Source organism: Podarcis cretensis (genome assembly GCF_951804945.1).
Source record: "Podarcis cretensis genome assembly, chromosome: 8".
Lineage (NCBI taxonomy): Eukaryota > Metazoa > Chordata > Lepidosauria > Squamata > Lacertidae > Podarcis > Podarcis cretensis.
The window spans coordinates 67,205,032-67,231,514 of NC_137177.1; the positions used below are offsets into that span (position 1 = coordinate 67,205,032).

Genomic DNA, 26,483 nt, shown 5'->3' on the forward strand with positions numbered 1-26,483 from the left:
TGATATTGTAGAAAAAGGCATGGGGTTGGAGAAATTCTGGGAGATGAAAGATGGTCTTAATGGTTCTTCAGAGTGAAATTTTGAATCATATAATCTACCAAAAATGCGTCAAGTACCCTGAATTAATTGGCACTTAGTTTCCCATCTTCATTTGATGCTTTTTAAAGTTTTGTTTACTAAATATAGATGTGCAACACGGCTAATGCAATAATAAAGTTGTTGATGTGCAATCTAAATTTTATCTGTTCTATAATAATCTAAAGTTTCCTATAGCTAAATATATTTGGAGTGAAATATTTGATGAGGAAAAACATTTGAAGCACAATTACGGTGCAATCCTTGACAAGTGTTCTTGGACAGAAGTCTCACTGAATTCTTGGGACTTAGTCCAAGCTAAGTATGTATAGGTTTGCAGCCTTAATGTGGTTTCAGTGTTTAAACAAATCCAAAGCTTTCCCTGGAAATTATTTTTATTGCCATTCTTGTAAAGACATGACTATTCAGCATCATGAACTTCCCTTGTATCATTTAAGAGGAAAATACCAAGGCATTTAAACCTATTAATAAGCTAGTTTCAATCTGCCCAAAGACCCACATATTGAATATTTTCCAGGTAAAGTCATCTGAGAAAGTAATTAAAATGTTGAAATTGCCCAAATGCAGTGGCATTCTATCTACTCATTAGATTAATCATTAAGAAACTGCATTTCTAGAACTGGAAAAAAATTATGTGGAAATAGAAATGGACATTTTCCTGCTCTGCTTCACTGGTTATTCTCTCTAACTGTTGAATGGAGTCTCCAGGATTGGAAACGATGGGCTTCTGAATACCAGTTGCTGAAGATATATAATATTGTACAGTGGTACAGTTCGCATCCTGAAGCGAATGCAACCCGCGTCCGCAGGTCACGATTTGCCGCTTCTGTGCATGCACGTGACATCATTTTGAGTGCCTGCACGAGCGGCGAAACCCAGAAGTAATGGACTCCATTACTTTTGGGTCGCCGTGGAGCACAACCCAAAAATGCTTAACCCGAAGCTACTTCAACCCGAGGTATGACTGTAGTTGATCGTATGTGTTGTTTGGTGACTTCCTGGAAGCAGGAGGTTGGTTTGCTGGAGGGAAAGCTTCTCCCCCCTCACATCTTCTTTTCATGCTATGTGTAGTTACCTTCTTCCTGCTCTTTTCTTGAAATTGACTACAGCTGCTGTTTATATCTTGGTAATGAAGAAGTCTTTCCTAAACATGCTGCCTGAGGCAAGGGAGTTGTAGTCCAAAACATCTATGGGCACCAGCTTGGGGAAGCATTGGCAGAGTTTCTTGGTAGGGCATCTACTACCTTAAAGCGTGAAAGTTGTAATGTTGGAATATATATTTTTTATACAGTCGTACCTTAGAAGTTGAATGGAGTCGTTCGACTTCCAAAACGTTTGGAAACCAAAGTGTGGCTTCTGATTGGCTGCAGGAAGCTCCTGCAGCCAATCGGAAGCCACGGAACCCCCGTTGGACGTTCAGGTTCCAAAGAATGTTCGCAAACCAGAACACTCACTTCTGGGTTTGCGGCGTTCGGGAGCCAAAATGTTCGACTTGCAAGGCGTTTGGGATCCAAGGTACAACTGTACAGAGGTTTTTTTAAAAAATTTCAGTAAGGTAACTACTTTTTCTTGTTGCAATTTTGTTCCTATACTTGTAGATTCTTCTCTCTTACTACTTTAGCTTTTACAATAATTATGGAAAAGACAAGTGCCCTGTAAAAGGCGAGAAAACAATTTTGCAGGCTTTGAAAAACGACTGCCTGGAAGCAAACCTAAATGGTACAAATGCAGCCGCTCCAGGGCTTGTACAAAAAAGGCCAGCTAGGCTGCGTGGAGCTGGAAAGTGCCCTGGCGTGTATTGCTGCTTTGTTCAGTTTTCAAGCACATGTTGAGCTTGCAGTCTGTCACCCAGATGGCTATTTTTAGCACTACTACTGCCGCTTTCAGAATTTCTCCCTCCCTCCCCCCTTTCCACTAAACCTTCTTGTTAAATAATATTCTTAGATATATTTGATCTTACTTGGCGATTTGAGCCTGGCTTCAAACCTGTGCAGTTCATTTTATACATTTCGTCTTCACTCTGCTTTCTCATGCATAAACTGAATGGGACATAAGAGATAGCAGCTTGAGAATGTACATCATCATCATCATCATCATCTGGATTTCTTACACACCCTTCACCCTGAGGTTACAGGGTTGTATGGCAGTGCAACATTAGAATCAGTTAAAATAGCTTAAAATCAAAAGAATTTGGTGAGATATGTCGAAGGCCGGGGCAAAGAGGTGAATTTTCAGCATACAATAAAATCTATATACTGAAGGCGCAATAGGGACGCGGGTGGCGCTGTGGGTTAAACCACAGAGCCTAGGACTTGCCGATCAGAAGGTTGGTGGTTTGAATCCCCACGACGGGGTGAGCTCCTTGCTTGGTCCCTGCTCCTGCCAACCTAGCAGTTCAAAAGCACGTCAAAGTTCAAGTAGATAAATAGGTACCGCTCCAGCGGGAAGGTAAACGGTGTTTCCGTGCACTGCTCTGGTTTGACAGAAGCGGCTTAGTCATGCTGGCCACATGACCCGGAAGCTGTACGCCAGCTCCCTCGGCCAATAAAGCGAGATGAGCGCTGCAACCCCAGAGTCGGCCATGACTGGACCTAATGGTCAGGGGTTCCTTTACCTTTACTGAAGATGCACCTCTGTGGGGAGAGAATTCTACAACTTAGGGGATGCCACGGGGATTTTCTTTCTTGGGCCAGCACCCCTCAAACATTTGTGGGTGGTACGACTACCCAAGAGGGCCCACACTCTCGAGATGGTCTATATAGTTAAGGAGGTAGCCTATTCAGATATTTGTGGCCAGTAGTGTTTGGTGAAGTATGGCCTCGGTGCTGCTGTGCTCTCTCTCTCCGTGTGTCCCCCCCCCCGCCTCGTTCATATCCACCTAAGTCAGCTGCGAGACGAAAGTGAACAGAGAAGTAGCATAGTTTGAATAGGTAGTAGCAGTTAGCTGCAAGAGAGTAATTGCATTGAGGAGTTCTGTCATCACATTATTATGTAGTGAGAACTTGATGGGAGTAATCAGCTTGTTTGTGATCCAGAAGAACTGTGTGCAGGGTAAATAAATGACAAGATGTTCAGTCCAAAATATTACTTTTCCAAGCTTCAGGAGAAATGTCTTGAATTGGATAATCATACTGCAGTATGTCTCCAATGACATCTTTATTTCCTCTCTCAAAAATACTTCCCTGAACTCTAAAATTGCTTAGAGGCATAATCTAGTGATTCTGCCAAAGAGTAGTAGCATCATTAAATACTTTTCACTGTTTGCATTCATATCCTGGCTGTTGAATTTGTTGGGAGTATACCTGCCCATGCAGTGGCTTCCTGCCCACCGCCTGATCTTGTGTGGCAGATTGTTTAGTTCTAAAACAGAGGATTTCTGCAAGCCTCATTCTGGTGGTTCACAGGATGCCTGTATTAAATAATTGTATTGAACTTTAATTGTATTTTTATTGCTGCTTTTAATTCTTATTGTGTATATTATTGTATTACAATATGTATTCTTCAGAAGGTATACAGTAAAATACAACATAAGAAATAAAAGAAGCCATAAAATACTCTTGGAAATAATCCAGCACAGTGCATTACAATTGGTGCAATAGGCAGAAAAATCATTTAAGTAGTCCTCCAATACAATCAGCAATTTTTAAGTGGAGAAAAAGTTTGAGAACTACTGTTCTAAAACATAACGATTACCTTTTTGTGACCTAATCTTTAGTGTGTTGAAATTACAAGGGCAGGAAAGGACTTGACCTGACACAACTGTTTGTCAGTGTTGGGAAGAACAGCCAAGCAGTGCAAGCGTGTTGCTTTTGTATAGTTGGAATAGGCTGTAGGTAGAACAAGACTGCATGTTCTGTGCATTTGTTTTATATTTGTAAACCAGTTAGAAGCCATTTTGGCATATAAGTGGTATATAAATTAATAAATGATGATGATATTATAAACATGTGTAAATATCTGCAGTTACAGTGGCCAGTATCATGCTCTTAGGGATTTATTCTTGTGTCCTTGGTTCTTTGTAGGATGGAGAGGTGGAATACAAATACAGTATGTTAAATGAAGTATTTTGAACCCGAATGGAAGGTCTGTTTTATGGGACCCTTTGGTGGGGGATGTACGTTGCAAACAGTAAAAAGTTATATGCACCAAAGCTTTGATAGTTAAAGGCCTACAGTTCCAAATCTATTGGATCACCAAATATGTAAGAACTGGTAAAAAAAAGAGAGGGGTATGTGTATGTTTATATAGAGGAAGGGAGGGAGGCATGATTTGTTTGCTGTTGTATGTTTCAAATTTTTATTGTCTATGTTGCCTCCTTTGGGAGGATGAAGTGCAAGGAATGTGAATGAGGCTATAAAACCACCAAGACTTTATAGAGTGTAATTAATTCAGAATCCTTTATGGACTTTTATTGGTTGGCCTTCTCTCCCTTCCCTCAGTTACTTTTAAGACTTTTAAGATTTTTGTACCATGGAGTTTAGATGATTGCTTTGCAGAACTTGGACTGCTGTCCAGTCCAATTTTCCAATTTTTGAGTCCCACTGAGTTCAGTTAGTAATTCCTAAGTTTTGGCTTAGTGTACTACACCCAAGACACTTACGAACGATGCCTTACCTGAATATGTAGCCACTTTGTTATTTTGTCATGGAGAATTTTTTTCTGCTTGAGCTGTATTGATTTTTTTTTTTTTTAAATGACGTGGAGCTCTTGTTCCTAATATTGAATTCAGTTGTGGTCTGCCACTTGCTGCTCCATGTTCTTGCCTCCTTTGCCCCAATTTTTGCATTTGTCCACTGTGCACATGAAATGAATAGTTCAGTGTATAAAGTGTGACAGTTTGGTTCTTAGCTCTATTTTACCCTTCCAGTCAATGTGAAGTTTGTATGGGTTCAAGAAATGGATAAGAGGCCTTCACCGGTTTGGTCCTTCATGAGGGTTGTTGGCTGTGCAGGACTCAAGAGAAGACTCAGGATTCACCAGCTGACCATTGGTTCTTGCTGAAAGCCCTGTGATAAGCTTTGAAGCTCTGACAATCAGCTGATCAGCAGTGCCTGCAACCCCCCTTTTGGCCTAGTGCAACTTCAGCTGCCCACAGCTGATGCACATGGCTTTTTCAAAATGGCCTTGTGGGTCAGATGAGGAAGCCTAGCTGGTCTAATTAACTCTGCAAGCTGGAGGTTCCCTGCCCCTTCCTGAAGTGATAAAAAGTTGATAGTTCTTGTAGGGACACGGATCCCGTTCGCATCCAGAGGTACCACTGTATATCCAGACCGAAGGCTCCATATTTTGGTTTGTACTAAGCAGTGACTCCAGTTGCCGAAAGTTGATAAGAATAAAATGACGCATGATCTCCATGTCTTAACAGTTTCTTTACTCTGGCATCAGAACATGTGTAACCCAACAGTACTTCCTTTTCTCTCCCTTTTTATGTTACGTAGATGCTTCAAAGAGGAGCAGTTTTGCTTGATGTTCTGTCATGCAAGCAGCAACTTAGTGTGAATTTGAAAGAAGGAAAAGACAGTTTAGATCTGAATGCCAGATCTTTGCTTTAAATAAGGAGAATGATAAAATCGAGAGGCTTCATTTCTGTAATTTTGGTGTTCACTGTAGACTTAGTTCATCAAGGCAGCATGCATAGTCCTTCCCTCTCCCTCCCCACCCCTATTTTATCCTCCTAACAACCCTCTGAGGTAGGTTAGGCTTAGAGTTGGTGACTGGTCCGAGTCACCCAGTGAGCTTCATGGCTTAAAGGGGATTTCAACTTGGGTCTCCCCAGTTCTAGACTGACAACCGCTATACCACACTGATCCCTGAGTAAAGCTTCCCTGTCTGTCTTGACCTGGCTCTGCTTCCTGCCTGAGCTTAAACATTTTATAGTACTTTTTTGTCTGGTGAAGCTGATAGATGCTTATAATACAAGTCTTTCTTGAGGACTGTATTTTAGACCATGCACATTATTCCTTGTGTAAGACTGAAAGTAGAAAAACATTTGGAAATGTCAGTGGAAGATAATCTACTTTGCAATGGGATAAGATGTTATTTCTATGTCTGTTTCCCCCCCTCTTTTCTGCAAATTAAATGCAGCCTATATACACCTTATTTTAGGCCCGGATGTGGTATTCTAACAAATCCTCAAATGTGCTCAATGCACACAACTAAGGCTGATAGTAGAATAATTCACTGCTAGGTTGCTTGTACTGCATTTATGTTTTCCTTTTTGTTATCCAAACTTTTGCTTTTGCTTTCAGATCTTTGATTATACAAACATACCTGCTGAAAAATCTGGAGAGAGGGCCATATTTATTTTTAACTGGTATAAGCTTTTTTTTTTTACAGCACCTTGGACAGTACATGCTGTAGAGCAGTGTTCCCCAACCTTGGGCCTCCAGCTGTTTTTGGACTACAACTCCCATCATCCTTGACCACTGGTCTTGCTAGTGAGGGATGATGGGAGTTGTAGTCCAAAAACAGCTGGAGGCCCAAGGTTGGGGAACACTGCTGTAGAGTAATCATAGGAATTTAAGTTGAGAAGAACAAACCCTCCCCACAGCTGTGCAGCCTTCCTGTCCATCATGACTTGGGTTTAGTCTCCACGTATCCATGTAGGCGGCCATGCTCCAGCTCACTCTAGACATCTGGGAGACTTTGTGGTTTAGTAGCCATTCAACAGCTATTGTGTTGCTTCAGGAGACTATAGCAGTTTGCAATGGCCAGGCTTCTGCCCTTTTGTATGTGAGGATTGGGATGCTATGGTTATATGGCTTATGCAGTGATCCAGAGCAGGAAAAAAATTCTGGTACTATGCTTTCCCATGGAAACGTATTCATTTTTCAAAATGTGTTGTTGAATAAAATGAATCAGTAGCACAGTGGCCTAGGTCACATGTCACTTTAAAGCATAGTTAAAAACAAGCTGTTGCTTAATGAAGGCAAGCAATGTGCTGGTACATTTACTCCCCCTATTCCTGCCTTCGTTGCATTGGGAGGGAAATAAACCAGAAGCTGGCTCAGTGTTACTTGCAAACAAGCGCTCATGATCTGTTTCTCTCAAAACATACCACAAGCAGTAAGCCAAGAGCAAACCTTGGCTAATGAGATTCCAGATGAATTTTCCAATTCAGATTCTGTTTTTCAAGTAACCTGTGACTGCTCCAATCATTTGCAGAAGTGTCAAGAGTTGTTGTGGTATTACTGAACCATACATGATCTCTTATACTGACCTGACACTCTCAGCACTATTGAACTTGCCCTTCAACTGTCATACCTGATTTGTGTGTGTGTGTGGAGATAGTGAATAGAGAACATTATTTTGCATTATTTTCCAGTCTAGAACTGGAAGTTATTTGTTGTACTCTTTCTGGTTTGTGGTCAACCCTACACCAAACCCAGGACTCAGGCTCTATTGCTGTAATCTAGGACTATTCATGATTTAAAAAATAAACAAATCCCCAAAGGGATTGTAGTTTAAAATTACCTCTTTAGCTCTCCCTTGTATAGAATGCATACTGGGGTACTGGGAATGTCTTCTGTAGAAGTGGCAGCAGAGATTGGATTTGCTGTTCTGACACTTCATTTAGTACCACTTGGGAACAAAGCTGCTGGCAGCTTGTGTGGTTGGTTTGGAGAGATGTCAGCTCATAAACTTAGTCTCCGCTTGTGAGATCAAGGGACTATTATGTCTGTGGTACAAGCTTAGATTTGTAGTGGCTCATAGCCTTATGGTCACAAGTGGTATTCGTAATGCGACAAGTTATGGAGATGAATTCTCTCTCTCTCTCTCTCTCTCTCTGTGTGTGTGTGTGTGTGTGTGTGTGTGAGAGAGAGAGAGAGAGAGAGAGAGAGAGAGAGAACACTTGAACCTTTTGCATCAGAGAGGAGGAATAAGTTCTAAGTCTTGTTTCTGATGTATTGTATTTACTTTTTTCCTCTTTGTAGATGATCATGGAAACAGCAATGGAAGTCATGTAAAAATCTTTTTACCGAAAAAGCTGCTTGAATGTCTACCAAAATGTTCCAGTTTACCAAAAGAGAGGCACCGTTGGAACACTAACGAGGTAGATACATCCAATTTCTGTGTTTTTCACTGGCTGGATTGTTTAAATCATATCACATTGGAATCAAAATCTTGTTCAGAAAGGCTCTGCCACCATCCCCCTCCCCCAGCAAGAATTGTCAATCAAGTCATTGGAAACTTAGCACGAAGTTTGAATTGTTTGTGTTTTTAAAAACAAAGAGGCAGAATTTGTGGGCTCTGCTGCATGTGGCAGGTGTTGGCATTTGTTTGCATGTCTTGCATTTTGCTTCTCTCCAATGTATAGTTAAGATCTGTGTGAATCTGATGTAAATGCTCTTACACTTGTCAGGAATTAATGAAGACGTAGCTATGGTGCATCTTTGTCTCAAGTGTTAATTTGATAAAGACAGGAGGAAGATGATAAAACTTCCCAACAGCAGAACTGCTCTTGACCCTGCTTGCACAATAACTTCCCTGCTTTTCAAATTGCTTTAATATAGCATCCTCTTGACGGTATAAAGAATGAAATCTAGCCACGTATGAAACATTTGGTAATGTGCATAAAGGCTTTGAGAAATATTTAGTCTCTGAGGAATGTAGCATTCTCATGTCAATTTTTAAAAATCAAACCTTTTAAATTCCAAGATATAGTGGTCAAGTGTGGTGTGTTATAATGCAAAAATATGTGAAGAGATGTCAACTCTATCCAAGCTCTTCTAAGTTCTTTGTTGACTTCTACAGAGTTAAGCACAGGCTTAAATCTCTGCTGTTGAAATGGGTGGGTCTTTAAAGAGCATAATCTTTGTTTGGATTGTTCCTTGCATATCAAGTATTTCAGTGTAACTTTGGGCTGGGCACTGCGTTTAAGCAGTCACACTCTGCAAAGGTTCTACTTGCAGCTTGTAGAAAAGTATAGGTTTGTCAAGAATAAGTGGCTTGTAAGTAGTTGTGAATATATGCAACTAACAATCTGTGAGGGAAATGTATATTTGATAGTTAACTTGCTAGTTGTCAGAGTTGCTTCAATACCTTTATCTGGTAACTTATTTCAGAAGGGTTCATCATAAATTGGGGGCACCATCTAGCTTAAGTTCAATGCTCTTAACATTCCATTTATTTTAGTGGAAAATTATAAGCATGTGTGCAGTCAATGGGATTTACTTACCTTTGACAGGATTGTATCTGTGGTGTAGAACATGCACCTTCACAAGTGGGAAAAAGTGTTGATAGCAAAGTTATATTATCCTTGATTTCCCACTGTCTACCTTTGGTAACTTGTTTAGTATTTCATGGATTTTTTTAAAAAGCTTTTTGTGGTTCCTGAGTTCTGACATCTTAGGTGACATCTTAGGTGGCTTCATTGTAGCTTTACTTGGCTATTTGTCTTGCAGCCATGCACAATTTGACTCTGTCTCTGTAATTAGTAAATCTTTTCCACGTAGTACTCTTGATGTCGTTTGCAAACCATTTTGAATATAATTAGAAAGTTCTGCAGCTTTTAGCGGATAAGTAAGAAAGAGAAAAGTCAATTCCTTCTAAAGAGAGTATCAAGCCTGTGGGCCAATATCTTCTGGTCTTTCTCAAAAGTGTTTTCTCTGATTTTAACCAAATCTCTGTTCTTTTCCATTTCTTCTTTGAAGGATATGAAAATAGCCAAGTGTCATTCATAAAAACTTGTGGGACTGGCTGCCACAGATTAGTTATTCATGATATGTTGATTCCTTAGGCCTAGAACTTCTGCATAGACTGGAGATTTGAATTCCTGTTTGGGTTTAGGCAAGAAGCAGCTGAGTGAGAAGCAACAATAGTACTTCCTCAGTACAGTTAGATAGATATAGGGCAGGGATGGGAATGGGCCTGTGGTCCTCGATGTTGTTGGACTCTTTCCCCACATGAGCATCAGCCAACATGGTATAGTGGGTGTTGTAGATCAACAACATCTGAAGGGTCATAGCCTCCCTGTCCCTAATGTAAGGGCTGATTTTACTGTCATCCATACAGGATACCAATGAGGACCCCTCCCCCCCCCGAGTAAGATACAGAAATGCTCTTGTAGGTTAAAGATTTCTGAAAGATGGTTCCGTAACAAATGGAGCACTTAATGATTCTAAATACTTTTTAAAGAGTGTGAGTATGTTTGGAATAATCATAGAAACAAAAGGTGCCCAGATACATTGCCAGCTGTAGCTCTGAGATACAGCATGGTCCACGTCAATCAGTTTGAAGAATGGCTTCCATTCATTCCGGGAGGGTGGGGCATGATGACAGAACAGCCTCTATTGGCTTGTGTACTGCTGGTCTGGGAGGGCTGGAGAAGGCCTCCAAGAGCCTGTGGACAGGAGTTGTATTAGCAGTTTTGTGGGAAAGATGGCACATTCTCTGTGTAATCCATAGAACAAATTGCAATTGTGACCTATGCAGCAACTTGCTTTGTTCTTAGAATAGTGTAGATCACAAATGTGTGCTCTACTTTGAGTTATGCAGCATAAACAGTTGTATGATCAGGCACGAAATAAATTGTTGACTTTGCAGATGGTGCTCTTGAAGTTGAAGATACGTCTTTATGGAGAGATTAAAGCAAATGGTTTCAAGTTCTTCAGAGCTGCAGTTTCATTTTTACTGCACTCTTTCTCAAAAAAAGAGCAGTTGCTCTTTTATCTTTGAGAATTCTTGGAGAACAGGTGAGGTCCCTACAGACTGGAGGTGGGCAAATGTTGTTCCCATCTTCAAAAAGGGGGGAAAGGAAGACCTAGGTAACTACCAGCCGGTGAGCTTGACATTGATACAAGGGAAGGTCCTAGTTAATTCAACAATCAGCCTGTGAGAAAAGGATGCTGTAAATACTAAGACCCAGCATGGGTTTCCCAAAAATAAGTCATGCCAGACCAATCTGATTTCCTTTTTCGATGGAATTACAAACTTAGTGGATCAGGGAAATGCCTTGGACATAGTGTATCTTGATTTCAGTAAGGCTTTTGACAAAGTGCCCCATGATATTCTTGTGAGGAAGCTGGTAAAATGTGGGTTGAACGAGGCTTCAAGTTGCAAGAAAGAAGATTCCAACTAAACATTCAGATAAACTTTCTGACAGTAAGAGCTGTTCAGCAGTGAAACAGACTCCCACGAGAGGTGGTGGACTCTCCTTCCTTGGAGGTTTTTAAGAAGAGGTTGGGTGTTCATCTGTCATGGATGCTTTAGCTGAGATTCCTGCATTGCAGGGGGTTGGACTAGATTCTATGGACTAGATCCAACTCGTAAGATTCTATGATTCTATGACCATAGAGCACATTTTCTTATCTGTAAAATGGACAGGACAGCTGTAGCACAGGGTGGTTCAGATCAAGTCCTGGAAGGAAGAGGGAAACTTGGAGGAAGGATAGTCTCAAACCTTCCATTTAGTAAAGTAACATCTGAAGTTGTGGGTGATGGGAAAGGTATACAGCCTCCTGATGAGAGATTTGCTATTAGTTTGTGGCGAGTCACTTAAAGTGTTTGGAAATATGTAGTTGCCCAAATGCTGTCTCTTTTAAAATAAAAGTCATGGTGTCTGTTCTTGTCAGAAAAAACACTACTTGTTCATTTTTTTCCTTTCAAATTGGAGAAGGTAAATTATATCAGAAGTTAGTTTGATAATGTCATTGTGGCTTCACGTGGTTGAGACAGACTAATATACATTTGATGGTTGGGGGGAATAAAAGTTAAGGGTTTGTACAGCCATCATTGCTTAAGTTCGCTACCAATTAACTTCTCCAGCAGTATATGATGCATATCAATTTATATGCCTTTTAAAGAATTCCTGTTATACTCAGGCTAATACTGCTTTTATATGGCAGCGCCGCCTCTGGCTTTTTCAGCAAAGGTAGAGGGTGGTCGCTCCATTACTTGGGGTTGAAATTACAAACTACTCATACCACATTCTTGCGATTCCCTAACACTTGTTCATACCACAGTGTGATTTTTGTCTGTACATGCAGTCTTTTTCTTGGAGTTGTGATTGGCTTCTATTGAGTGTTTGAGAGTAGATTCAATTTTGATTTAATTTGTATGCTGCCTTTTTGTTAAAAATTGTACTTAAAGCAACTTACAATATATGCACATCTCTGGAGAAGATGTTGAAAGGAACCATTCCCATTTGACCATCAAAGCTGTAGTGGTAAACAATGATGTGGGACAGAACTTTATTCTTCCATGGAAAAATTCCCATTGCATAAGTTCATTAAGTAACAATGAATAAGTGTTAATAGCAAATACAATATTAGGCAATCATAGCTGTTTCAAAGCTATATTTAATGTCTTTGAGGTGATTATCCCTAGTAAGTATGTGAGAGAATATATATATTTGAAGTCAAATACTTGTGGTATGTTGGGACAGAAGATTAACTTGGGGCACTTTTTAAGCTTTGTTCACTAAACTAAAGCGGATATGCTAAATGAGTTCACCCTAGGGCATCAGAAAAAAATTCTGATGTAAATTACCCCAATCTTCAATAAAATAAAATAAAATCCTGGGAAACCCCTATCACTAATGCCAAGGATTCAGTTTTGTAGCCACCAGCTAGGAGGGGAAAATGAAATGGCCAGACACCTTCACTTTACTAGCTGAAATTTTCCCTTGCATCAAATTGTATTTGTAGAGGCCCTGCAGCTCTGTGCAAGTACAGGTGTTTGCCAGCTACTGGAAAACGTTTGGGGTTGGGCAGATGGGATGGACTTAAGTTGAAAGTTAGGGTAAACAAAGTAAGATTTGGAAGAATTTGGATTCTTTGCTTGATTAAAAGACAGCAGTGGCTGTTTCACTGATTTCACTGATATCCTTGAGAATTCTTTGAGAACAGGTAAGGTCCCTGCAAACCTGAAGTAGGCAAATGTTGTCCCCATTCAGAAATGGAAAAAGAGAAGACCTACCGTATTTTTTGCACCATAACACTCACTTTTTTCCTCCTAGAAAGTAAGAGGAAATGTCTGTGCGTGTTATGGAGGGAATACCTACGGGTGGCATGCCTACGGATTTTCCTCGTCTAAAAACTACGTGCGTGTTATGGTCGGGTGCGTGTTATGGAGCGAAAAATATGGTAGATAACTACTGACCTGTCAACTTGATATTAATACCAGGAAAGGTTCTAGAACAGATTATTAAACAGCTGGTTTGTTAGCACTTAGAAAAGCATGCAGTGAATACTAAGAGCCAGCATGGGTTTCTTAAAAATAAGTCATGCCAGACTAATCTTATTACTTTTTAAATATTTATTTTTGATTTTGATTTACTTTTTGACTTACAAGCATGTTGGATCATTGGAATGCTATGGATGTAGTGTATCTTGATTTCAGTAAGGCTTTTGATAAAGTCTCACACAATATTCTTGCAAAGAAGCTGGTGAACTGTGGGCTAGATGATGTTGCTGTTGGATGGCCATCTGTCATGGATTCTTTAGTTTAGGTTCCTGCATTGCAGAGGGTTGGACTGGATGACCCTTGGGGAATCCCTTCCATATCTCCAATTCTTTGACTTGTGGGTATAGGGTGGTATACAAAATTATTATTATTAATAATAATAATAATAATAATAATAATATTGTATTGGTAGCAAGTGAAAATGGTGCCATGTTTCACAGGACAACATCAGTCAGGAACCTGACCCCTGTAAATTGCAAGGTTCACAATGTTCTTCTTAATTGTAACCGGCAAGAGATTTGGTTTTTGGAATGTTTGCAGGAAACAAAGTTTCACCCTTACCTATGGTTTACTTGTAATATAGTTAATGATAGTTACAAGAGCGTTGGATGATTTGATTGGTTCATGAAATAGAGTATCTACAGTGGTTGGTGGACAATCTGTGCTGGCCAGGTTGGCTAACAAGCTTTCAGGGTGCATAGACATTTTTATTATGTGGGCTCACTCTTTTCAGGAACCAAATGCTTACATTTCTGAAATGCCCTTTTTGTGGGAGCAGCAAGACAAGCTTTGCAGTGATCTCCTAGCCAATATTTATGAAGGGCTATGTCCATAAACTGGCCTTTATAAAGGGAAGCCAGCAAGCAAGGTGGATACTGCCCAGCTCTGTTGATTTCAAAGTTGCTTTCCCTGTCCTTTCTGGCAGCCTTCATGGTTTCCTTCCTCTAAGTGTTGTATAATGTAATGCCATTGTGATAAAAAGATACAGAACGTCAGTGCCAGAAGCTGTCAGTTTAATTGGAGCCCAACATTATTGTTTTTATTTGCAATGTAGTCCACACATTATTTTATATTGGAAGGAATTACTCTCATGAAGTTATACAGAAGCAAACTCTTCCCTGGTGAAGTTTCCGAAATCTCTTTACACAGGGACTTCATGCCTCTTGGCTTCCACAGTGCCTTTCTGTCTTGGCAGAGTTCATTAAATTGACAGAAACTGAGGTTACCTGCTGTTAATCACAGGCGCAGCTGTCTGTTGTGAAGTTTAGAGCTGGAGTTACGGAATGTACTGTAGCAATCTCTGTTCTCCAAGAAACATCAAAGCCACAGACTTATGTGTTTTAGGAATAGGTTGTGTAAGCAGGCACATTTGCACATCTTTAGTTCAGCAGTACAAAAGACACCCTCCTATCAGTGGGCTGAACACCAAGCCAATTTGTACTGCACATGATAGAAAATGTTTTGGTAAAAATACACAGCTTTAGTATTCTGAGAAACATTTGACTGCTAAGTTCATTTTCTCCTTTTAGTTTCCTTCATGAGAGCACCTTAGTTATGACCTATAAGTCTCTTTGTAGTTTTCCATTGCCCTGTCTTGTAGCAATGTTCACACTTGCAGATTTCAGGCTTAATGTCCCAGGTCTTATATTTTGGTAAATTGCTTGTGCTGGTAATAGGGAGAAAGTTCTTTCTCTTGCTACGGCTGTCACCAGAGAAAGGAGTATAGGGGAGGGATGAAGACAAAACACCTGGCATGGTGTAGAAATCTTGACGGTGCCCCCCCCCAAAAAAACCCCAAAAGTGCATGTGATTTTCTAGGAATCCAGGCTGATGAAGCCAGTTGCATCTAAATCCAAAGTTACTATGCCAGTCTCCCCCACCCTGATGACTGTGAATGCCATTCTGCTTTCTAAGCAGCTATGCAGCAGCCACTGTGTGCAAGAATAATAATAATAATAATAATAATTTATTATTTATATCCCGCCCATCTGGCTGGGCCTTCCCAGCCACTCTGGGCGGCTTCCATAAAAACCAAAAATACAGTAAAATCACACGTTAAAAACTTCCCTGAACAGGGCTGCCTTAAGATGTCTTCTGAATGTCAGGTAGTTGTTTATCGCTTTGACATCTGCTGGAAGCGCGTTCCACAGGGTGGGCGCCACTACCGAGAAGGCCCTCTGCCTGGTTCCCTGTAACTTTGCTTCTCGCAATGAGGGAACCGCCAGAAGGCCCTCGGCGCTGGACCTCAGCGTCCGGGCAGAATGATGGGGGTGGAGACGCTCCTTCAGGTATACTGGACCGAGGCCGTTTAGGGCTTTAAAGGTCAGCACCAACACTTTGAATTGTGCTCGGAAACATACTGGGAGCCAATGTAGGTCTTTCAAGACCGGTGTTATATGGTCTCGGCGGCCGCTCCCAGTCACCAGTCTAGCTGCCGCATTCTGGATTAGTTGTAGTTTCCGAGTCACCTTCAAAGGTAGCCCCACGTAGAGTGCATTGCAGTAGTCCAAGCGGGAGATAACCAGAGCATGCACCACTCTGGCGAGACAGTCCGCAGGCAGATAGGGTCTCAGCCAACGTACCAGATGGAGCTGGTAAACAGCTGCCCTGGACACAGATTTGACCTGTGCCTCCATGGACAGCTGTGAGTCCAAAATGACTCCCAGGCTGCACACCTGGTCCTTCAGGGGCACAGTTACCCCATTCAGGACCAGGGAATCCTCCACACCTGCCCGCCTCCTGTCCCCCAGAAACAGTACTTCTGTCTTGTCAGGATTCAACCTCAATCTGTTAGCCGCCATCCATCCTCCAACCGCCTCCAGACACTCACACAGGACCTTCACTGCCCTCACTGGTTCTGATTTAAAAGAGAGGTAGAGCTGGGTATCATCTGCATACTGATGAACACCCAGCCCAAACCTCCTGATGATCTCTCCCAGCGGCTGCATGTAGATGTTGAAAAGCATGGGGGAGAGGACAGAACCCTGAGGCACCCCACAAATGAGAGCCCAGGGGTCTGAACACTCATCCCCCCCCACCACTTTCTGAACACGGCCCAGGAGGAAGGAGCGGAACCACTGTAGGACAGTGCCCCCAGCTCCCAGCCCCTCAAGACGGTCCAGAAGGATGTTATGGTCGATGGTATCAAACGCCGCTGAGAGATCCAGCAGAACTAGGAAACAGCTCTCACCTCTGTCCCTAGCCCGCCGGAGATCATCAACCAGTGCAACCAAGGCAGTTTCAGTCCCATGATGAGGCCTGAATCCCGACTGGAAGGGATCCAAATGGTCCGCTTCTTCCAGGCGTGCCTGGAGTTGTTCGGCAACCGCTCGCTCTATCACCTTGCCCAAGAATGGAAGATTTGAGACTGGGCGATAGTTGGCCATTGTGGCCGCATCTAAAGATGGTTTTTTAAGAAGCGGTTTAATAACTGCCTCTTTCAGCGGGTCTGGGAAGGCTCCCTCACGGAGGGAAGCATTCACCACCCCACGAAGCCCATCGCCCAGTCCTTCCCGGCTAGCTTTTATAAGCCAGGATGGGCAAGGATCCAGGAGACAGGTGGTTGGTTTCACTCGTCCAAGCAGCCTGTCCACATCCTCGGAGGTAACAGATTGGAATTGATCCCACTCAACTTGACTAGACAGAACTCTAGCACTCTCCCGCCCTGGCCCTGCTCCCACGGTGGAGTCTACTTCTTCCCGAATCTGAGCGATTTTATCTGCAAAAAACTTTGCAAAATCATTGCAGGAGAACATGTGGCCCGTACTGGGCCCCGATGTTACAGGTGGTTCCGCTAAATTGTGAACCACCTGAAAAAGTCTCCTGCTGCTGTTTTCTGCAGATGCAATAGGGGCGGTGAAGAAATTCTTCTTTGCCGTCGCTATCGCCACTTGGTAGGCTCGACGTTGAGCTCTAACCTGTGTCCGATCAGATTCGGAATGAGTTATCCGCCACCGGCGCTCTAGCCGTCTCAAAGATTGTTTCATTGCCCTCAGATCCATGGAAAACCACGGGGCTCTCCGGGCTCCATGCAATCGGAGAGGGCGCTTCGGAGCCAAACAGTCAATAGCCCTGGTTAACTCCACATTCCAGCGGGCCACCAGGGAATCAGCTGAAAGGCCATCAACATGGGATAAAGCATCCCCTACCACTCTCTGGAAACCATTTGGATCCATTAAGTGGCGGGGGCGGACCATCCGAATTGGTCCCACCTCCCTGCAGAGGGGATGGGTCGCAGAGAAGTCCAGTTGCACCAGGAAGTGATCTGACCATGGCACTTCTTTTGTTTCACTTTTACTTAGTGTCAGATCACCAACATCCATAGAGGTAAACACCAGGTCCAAGGCATGTCCGCGGCTATGGGTTGGGCCAGACTTATTCAGGGACAGCCCCATGGAGGCCATGCTTTCCACGAAGTCCCGAGCTGCCCCTTGTAAGGTCGTGTCGGCATGGATGTTAAAATCCCCTAGGACGACCAAGCTAGGTGTCTCCAGGAGAACATCCGCCACGACCTGAAGCAGCTCGGGCAGGGAATCCTTGGTGCAGCGGGGAGGTCGGTACACCAAAAGGAATCCTGTACTGCCCCTATTGCCCAACTTCCAGAACATGCACTCAGAAAACTGGGTCTTCCCAATAGGACGCCTGGTGCAAACTAATGACTTTCTAAAAATCACTGCAACCCCCCCTCCCCGCCCACATGACCTGGGTTGCTGTGCGTAAGAGAAACCTGGTGGACAAGCAGCGGCAAGGACAGGCCCATCTGCTTCATCCAACCAAGTCTCTGTTACACATGCCAGGTCAAGTCCTCCATCCATGATCAAGTCATGGATGGCAGTGGTCTTATGAATCATTGACCTGGCATTGCACAGCAGCACCTTCAGGTCATGTGGGTATCCCTTGCTGATTCTAGTATCCATCCGGTCAGGACCAGACCCGGAGGCAGGAATAGTCCTCAGACAACGACTAAACCTGCCTCCTCTGTAATGACATGGTCTGGTCTTAGCGTAACTCCTCCTCCTACCCGTGATCACTGAGATCGGTTGTCCCAGTGCATCCCCCCCTGTGGAACATGCCCCAGCCATTTTGTGGGCTGGGGCCCACTCCCCGGCAGCCCTGACCCCTCCCCCTAAGAACAAAATAACAACTTATACAAACAAACAAAACCAATAAAACAATACAAACAAAAAAAATTTAAAAATTACAAAAACATCAAAATAAAAAAAATAATTCCCCAAACCCAACCAAACATCCATCCCACCCCCACCCCCCACATACAAAAAATCCAAAAGAATTTTTTAAAAAACATTTTAAAAACACTCTGTGCCCCTCCTGCAGTAACACTGTCCTAGTGAGGCCTGGCAGGCCCTGCCCTGGGCCAGGTGGTAAGTGGCAGGAAGGAGCAGGACCCTCAGGCACTCACTCAGGGGAGTCCTCCTGGGCAGCAGGCAGCAAGCAGCAAGCACCACGCAGTCCTTATGAGGCTTCAGGCCCCGCCCCAGGCCAGATGGTAAGTGGCAAGAGCAGGGCCCTCAAGCACTCACTCAGGGGAGTCCTCCTGGGCAGCAGGCAGCAAGCACCACGCAGTCCTTATGAGGCTTCAGGCCCCGCCCCAGGCCAGATGGTAAGTGGCAAGAGCAGGGCCCTCAAGCACTCACTCAGGGGAGTCCTCCTGGGCCAAGATACTGATAGATCAGGAACCCCAGAGGAATTCAGGAGGAGAATTCTGCAGCAATACAGAGAATCACAAGTGAAGGTCAATATCTGCCTACTTCAATTCTTCTGTTTGTGAGCACCTTGCAGCCAGCCTGTCACAGTAGCTTTAGGTATTAATCAGTAGCAACCTCCCTGTTACAGAAAGCTACTGGCAGAGTGGCTTTCTCCCCCTAAGCTATCCTATAAGGTAGGCTGGCTATGAAACATCAGTCCATTTTTTAAAATGGTGCCAACGCTGGTGTGTTCCAACTGCCCCTCAATGAGTCAGGTAAATAAAGTATTTTTCACATAGAAGGGTGGGTGAGTAGAAAGAGAAGCAATAGGCTGTCATGCTTGACTTCTAATCTTGGTGAAACTAATTTGCTATATTGTGTAGTATCAAAATCAACTATTTCTACTTGGCTGAATGTGCTAGGGTTGTCCCCACCCCCCAAAATGTGAAAGTAGCAATAACTTCTTAGGCCACAGTACAAAAATATGTTGTGAACAATCCTCTGATGTCCTTTGTATGGAATGTAAATGCAATGAGTTGAGTGCTTTGTGGTCAAGTAAGTTGCTTGTAATGTTTTGGCAGCCTATATAAGGAGGTCATCAAAATACATTTTCCTCTTGGGCCTGAGCCTTTGTATTACAAAGTGCTGTACAGACAATATGAGGGTCAGACTGCCATTGAAAGCATAGCACTCTAGCTTGAACATAGTACTTTTGCTTCGAATGGACTGTTGAGGTAATAGGTTCAAATCCTGTGTTTTGCTGTTCTCAATATTTCACTAATCTGGGGTCTTGTTTCTGAGATAAGGTTGAGCTTTGGATGCCTCTGAAGCTCATCCCAGCTGCAGGGGTAATTTTCTACCCTCCCCAAGTCAACTTTGTCAATGAATGTGTGAACCTCAGTCTCACAAACTAGTACTGTACCCTGAACACCTCATCTTTCACCTGAAATGTCAGCCAAAGCTTAGAGGTAGAGTTTACACTATGTATGTTCAAATCCTTGCATAGCTAATTAAAAGACAACAGAGTCCTACAATTTAATTTTGGGGATATTAAGAATCACTGTTAGTCCAGTAGAGAACATATTCATAAATTCAGACTACAGTAAATACCAGGATCTGGGTGTCATCAACATATAGCTGATACTGAAATCTCTTTTGGGATGTAGTGAGGATACCTAAGGAAGGAAAAGAATAGCAGGATGGTAAGAATAAACATGAAAGGACCCCCAACAAACAGCAGGAAAAGCAGAGAAAGAGCTTTCCCTTGTGGAAAAATTGAAAGAACAGGCAAGAGAACTGGCTGAGGACAGAATCGTGGAGAGCTGGGGCATAAAGGGAGACAAGAGGGTGGGACAGGACTGAGGAGGGTATCAAAGTTGGAGAAGATGCTTCAAGAATTCCTGGTGTGGGTTAAAGTGGTGGTGTAGTCTTTTTTGGCTACACTATAAAACAGATGAGAAGGTGCAAGGATGAATTGGTTGTGGATGAAATTGGCCACGTCTTGTTATCCTCCAGAGGTGTTCAGCCATGTGAGAACATGAATGGAGACAGCAGTGGGCCAGGGCTGGGAATGAGAGGAGTTAGTAGTCTCCTGCGAAAGTGGGCAGATATGTCTAGCTGCGGGCAGGATAGAATGAATTGAAAGTGAAAACTGCAGAGTCTGAGAAGGAGGCAAAGAGAGCAGATGGAGAAGATCAGTGGATTGGAGGTCTTGGGAGGAGCAAGAGGCAAAATGTGGGGAGGTGGATGAAGTAGATGAGGTATCAATCTGACAGAGGGAATTTCACTACAGAAGCATTTGAGATTGAGTGGTTTTTGGTGAAGAGAAACTCAAGAGTGCCCTAGGCAGTGAATGGGGAGTCTGTCCAAAGCTGAAGAAAGAGGCGGCCAAGAAGCAGCTGAGTCAGGGCGATAATCAACGTGAATGCTGAAGTCACCCAGGAGCAAAGTAGAAGTGTTGTCCCAAACTCAGGTCATGCAGGTCACATGCCTTTGAGCCTTCAGATTCTATATCTGTGTAGGGACAGAGGGACAGTTGTGAAATTTTTGTTTGATTCTATACACATGCAATAAGACAAAGCAAGATCACTTACGGTAGTTGAAGACAAAATGGTCAGAACTTCCTAGAAGCAAAGGCTAGCAGTTATTCAGTGGAACGTTCTGCAGCATGTCAAGGACTGTAAATGTTCATACTTGATGGTTAACAGATAATAGTTAACACAATAATAAACGCCATGTATGCAACACCTTGGAGATTATGTCTAATTCTTGACCTTAAAATTCAGGTATTTTGACCTGGTTATCTCAGTTTTTGTTTATAAGCCTATGAGTTTAATTTTAAGATATTTTCCACTGCTGGAAGCAGCTTATATGTGGCTGATTGCCAACATAAAATAATCCAGAAAATGGGTGTATTAGGGAGATGCCTTTTAAAAATTAAAATTAAAATTAAAATTTGAGAGCTTGTTCACCTGTTCATGTATTTCACTTATGCTGCATTTGATGTCTGGCAGCTTTGTTGAGAAACATTTCTGCTTTTGAGAAAAGTGAAGGTTCTCTCTCTGATGTTATAGCAAGTCATTCCTTGATGTGCAGGGAAGCTTGAGTCATGCTTGTGAATATTGATGTGATGTTGACTTGCCCATAACAGACAACTATGTGTATATGTCCAGCGTGGAGGTGCAGTAGGTGCATCTGTAATGAAAGCAGACAGTTTCAATCATGGCTGCGGTGCTCTTCTCCTCTTTCCTGAAATTCTGCTGAGTCATTTAGTACCCACTCCATGAGCTCCCTCCACCCCATACTCCGTCCCCTGCATTGTGCAAAACTGACTTGGCTACTCCACATTTTGCCTTTAAAAGAACCTTGAGGCAGAATTGAAATTTCTTCATGCTGTGTTAAATTTACATAGTGCAGAATTTGCTGTTAATGTTGCCCTGCTGTATGTTTCTGCTAATGTTTACCAAATTAGCAAACGTTCCGAGTAGGCACAGTAATTTCACACGATTGAAAGGTTATAATTCTGGCTGATTTTTAAACAAACACATCGTACTAACTGTTGGGCTTCCAAAGAAGGTGATCAAAGCAGTGCTGTGTTTTCCTTAAACTGCTGCATGGAAGTAGCTTTCTTTTTTGCTGCTTTTTCCAGTCTTTATTATTATTATTATTTTAGTCATAGGTAATATCACCTAGTTACAGTTCCCATCTAACTTACAATTTCTCCAGATCTTTAAATGTTTTTGAAAAATATTTAAAGGAGCTGTTGAACGAATGAATAAATTTGAAATGCACACTACCTAATTGTTATAAATGAATATTTCAGAGGAGTTTGGGATGAAACTATATTGTTGGGAACCATGAAAAATGCCTCTAGACAGACCTGCAGTTCATCATTATTTCAGTGAAAAGGGATTGGTGCCATGCAGAGTCGGTGAAGAAGAGAGAGGAAAAACCTGCCAGGCCATGTCTGAATTATCTCCCCCTAACCCAGCAGGAGGCAGGGTAGGGTTTGAAGTGAGCAAACAAACCCTTAAGCAACTTTGGAAATACTTCTGGGCCTTTTCATTGAAAGGGCAGTAGGGAGTGACTGGCAGATCCTAATGGACTCCTCTATTGTGCTTAAAGCCAATTAATAGCATAGTTTACGAAAAGTAGCCAAGGTTACCATTTGAAGTGCAGATTCCTTAGCTGATGGGGCCAATAAATCTTCCAATCAGTCTACTGTGATAGGCTTTCATCACTTTCTCTTTCTGGAAAAACTGGAAGACTAATTTTAGACTTGCCAGTGGCCTGGACTCAGAAGTGAGAGATGATTAAGTTCAGGACACTTTGCCTTTACGTACATGAAAAAAGAAGTGTTATTAACAAGGGCACCATAAAGTGCATGTGTGTGCACACTCCTGCCCCACAGCATTGTAAATTTAGTACAATTTACACAAAAGTTTGGGACTGCAGCTTTGGGCTGATGGTTGTCTGTTCATGGTTGCTCTATGCAGTGACAATATGCCCCTCGGTTCTCTTTTCTGTGGCCCTGGGGTTCTTGGAACAGAACTCAGAAATAACTGACTGGTAGATCTGGCTGGATAGCCTGAGAGAGAGAGAGAGAGAGAGAGAGAGAGAGAGGGAGTGCATGTGGAAACTGGCCCATCTGTTTGTATTAACATTGTTCCATAGCTGCTGCGAAGGACGTCCTCCTTTATTTTTTTTAAGACTCAAGGCTTCAACTGCTTCATTCCACTGGGTTTCTATACCATATGTGTCCCATTAATGAGTTACTACCATCTCTTTAGTCTTGGAAAAATGACACCATATCATATACCCATGGTTTCCAGTAATTTGTGACTTTGTAGTACCTAGACCTTTTGAGGGACACATATGATTTGTGTGTGTGTGTGTGTGTGTGTTGGGATTTTTTCCTTTTTTGTTACATTATTCCAGTTCATTAAAATCCTTGTAAACGTTGAATAGAAGAGTGAAGAGATATTTGTATCTACTGATTAACATCATCATCATCATTTTATTTGTATGCCACATTTCCATAGTTGCAACTATGCTCAAGGCGGCTTACAACATGACAAGATTTTCATAACTACAAAATTACATAATTACAAACATAGCAGAAGTCATAAACAATAAATAAAACACATCAAACGTATACAACCAAATGGAAACAATTTCCACGTAAATCATAAGCTCTAAAACTAAAGATACAACAATGATATCAATAACAGCTACAACAACATAACATAAAAATGTGGTTGATCTCTGGAAGCATAGGTATTTGATTGTCATCCACTGCCAGTCCTTTCACTAGCAGTATCTGCCATTTGTTTGTGTCAAATTTGTTGTGATAAGAAAGCTTGCTGGTGATTGTACCACAGACTCTAAAATTGTATCCTTGCATTCTGAATAAGTTGATGGGAAAGAATAATTATTGAGCAATAGGATTCTGTGCAGAAAACTTTCAACTATGATTTTGGTTTTGCAGTATCTGTTGAACTGTTTGGTGCAATAGCCCACTTGGTGGCTTCTAGATGTTTTGGAACACAACTTCCATGGCCATGTTGATTGAGAGTGAGTCAGAGGTCATTAAGAGAGTCAAGTTGGCTTCAGGATTGCTTTGTGAACTTGGGATAAAGTGTCTATTTTTTCAGGGAATATTTCCTAAATTTTGAAGGGTGAAGGATTTGTTTTCTGTGGAGTGTCTGGTATGTGTGCACCGTAAAAATTCATGTAACACTACCCCTTTGCTCACTTTGGAGAGGGTTTTCTGTCCCGAATGGCACCTCTTTAACAGTATGTTTCCCTGACTGTATCCTTCTAAACAGGTTTCTCCCTCCTTTTCAGCTGGCATTGCTATAGGCTGTTATATCCATTTATTTGGTTCCAACAATTTCTCCACCAAGCTTTTAATTGTGCCCGTATGATCTTTTATGGCACTTTGTGCATAATATATGTGTTCCACAATATAGTTCACCAACTCTGGTGCTTTAGACATCTCTCTCCCCAATTCATGTACCTTTTCCTGAACAGGCCAGCTAGAAAATTGACCTATCTCTGCTGAATGTCAGAGCACAGAATCTGACTGTTCTACCCATTATTATATTCCTATTCAGTTCTAGAAAGGGAGGGTCATTAATGTACTGAAACAGTGAAGAGACTTTCTACAACTAGAGGTTAGCTGCCTCATAAATAAATAAATAAATAAATAAATAAATCGGAGAGAGGCCTTTAAAGATGCTTGCTAAGAAGGTGAATTTGCTCTTCAGGTGCCTGAATTTAGCTCCTGCTTTGCTTCACAGGTATCTTTCACCCTACCTGCCTTTTATTGCCTCCCATTTTCCCCAAGGAGTTTTTTTTCTGCCCACCAACATAGCTTCCTTTAGTCTTAATTTCCTGCTGTACATTTTTTCACTCATTATATTTTCTCCTCCTTATTTTGCAGGCTGCATCATCTTCCCCCACATTCTCTACCAAAGACTCTTTCGAAATCTTATTTTCTCTTCCCTTCCACCACTCTAATCCCCCCCCCCGCCCCCACCCCCCATGGAGTTTCTGTGCTGCCTTCCTACTGTAGAGGTCAGGAACTTTGTTCTCCAAATGCCATTATGTTGTAAATAATGGTCCACACCAGCCAAAGGTCATAAAAGTGGCTAGAGTTTTTAGAGCTAAGCTGCTGTATTCCTTATTCCTTTCTGCTCCCCCCCACCAGCACTTAATACATGTGCGTCCTTTATCCTCAGGACTGTAACCTACTGAGTTCAATGAGATTTTCTAGTAGGTGTGCCTGGGGCTGCAGCCTTCCCAACTGTTTTGAGGGTAGCCATAAGTTGGAGGGTTGTATTCTACTAAGTAATACTTAAGTAGACCTATTGGGATGAATGCATCAAAGTGTGTCATGGCCATGAATTTCAGTGGCTCTACTCTAAGTCAGATTAGCATTGTATAAGGTAAAGGTAAAGGTACCCCTGCCCGTACAGGCCAGTCTTGACAGACTCTGGGGTTGTGCGCCCATCTCACTTAAGAGGCCAGGGGCCAGCGCTGTCCGGAGACACTTCCGGGTCACGTGGCCAGCGTGACATCGCTGCTCTGGCCAGAGCCAGAGCCAGAGCCGCACACAGAAACACCGTTTACCTTCCCGCTAGTAAGCGGTCCCTATTTATCTACTTGCACCTGAGGGTGCTTTCGAACTGCTAGGTTGGCAGGCGCTGGGACCGAACGACGGGAGCGCACCCCGCCGCAGGGATTTGAACCGCCGACCTTTCGATCGGTAAGCCCTAGGCGCTGAGGCTTTTACCCACAGCGCCACCTGCGTCCCTTAGCATTGTATAGAACCTGACAAAAATGAATATATCAAAGTACTTTATTTGAGCTTTTGTATACATCCATTAGCGTTTTTTTCATTGTTTGCTGATTGTATTTTGAAAAAAATGTGAACATTCTAAAAAGCACCCTAACACTGTATGCATCTGATACATTGCAAATCTCTCCCTGGCAGTAAATGAAAGATGATCTGCAGCCTTTTTAATGCTATGCCAATTCCTTGTATCAGTAGGTACGTTTGCCTTTTTAAAATTCATCTTCTGCCCTAGCCATGTAATAGTGAATCTGGTGCTGACTAGTGGTTGTATGTGAAGCATCAAGGGTTGTATTAAATGATTCTTGAGTTTTGCACGTTTTCCAGTGGCCTCTTCCTTTAGGACTAATTCAACCCTCTTATGCTTTTATGGATGCAGGTAGTATTTTTTCAGCTTCCAGGTACACCGGCTTGTCTCTTGTTGCCCTGGGGACCTGTCCCAACTTCTCCTTTGCCACTCTCTGACCCGTGCCCATTCCATAAACATTAGAATTTTTCTAGGTGCTATTTACAGCACGTAATGGTAAGCAGGTAGTATTTCTGCTTCCTTCTTTCCTTTTCTCTCACTTTCAGCAGTGGCCACTCATTTTATGTGCATCATTCTGTATCTGAAATATATTTAGAGCATCCACCCTTTCTCT

At 42.5% G+C, this 26,483-nt stretch overlaps 1 protein-coding gene across 3 annotated transcripts in view; it reads left to right on the top strand.

Moving 5' to 3' along the window:
• Positions 1–26,483, top strand: part of CAMTA1 (calmodulin binding transcription activator 1) — a 709,235-nt gene that overhangs the window by 8,478 nt on the left and 674,274 nt on the right. For all 3 annotated transcript variants that reach the window (XM_079986723.1, XM_079986722.1, XM_079986724.1), the window contains exon 2: positions 8,031–8,149. In XM_079986723.1, coding sequence (XP_079842849.1) covers positions 8,031–8,149 — 119 coding nt within the window. The remainder of the gene's footprint in view (positions 1–8,030; positions 8,150–26,483) is intronic.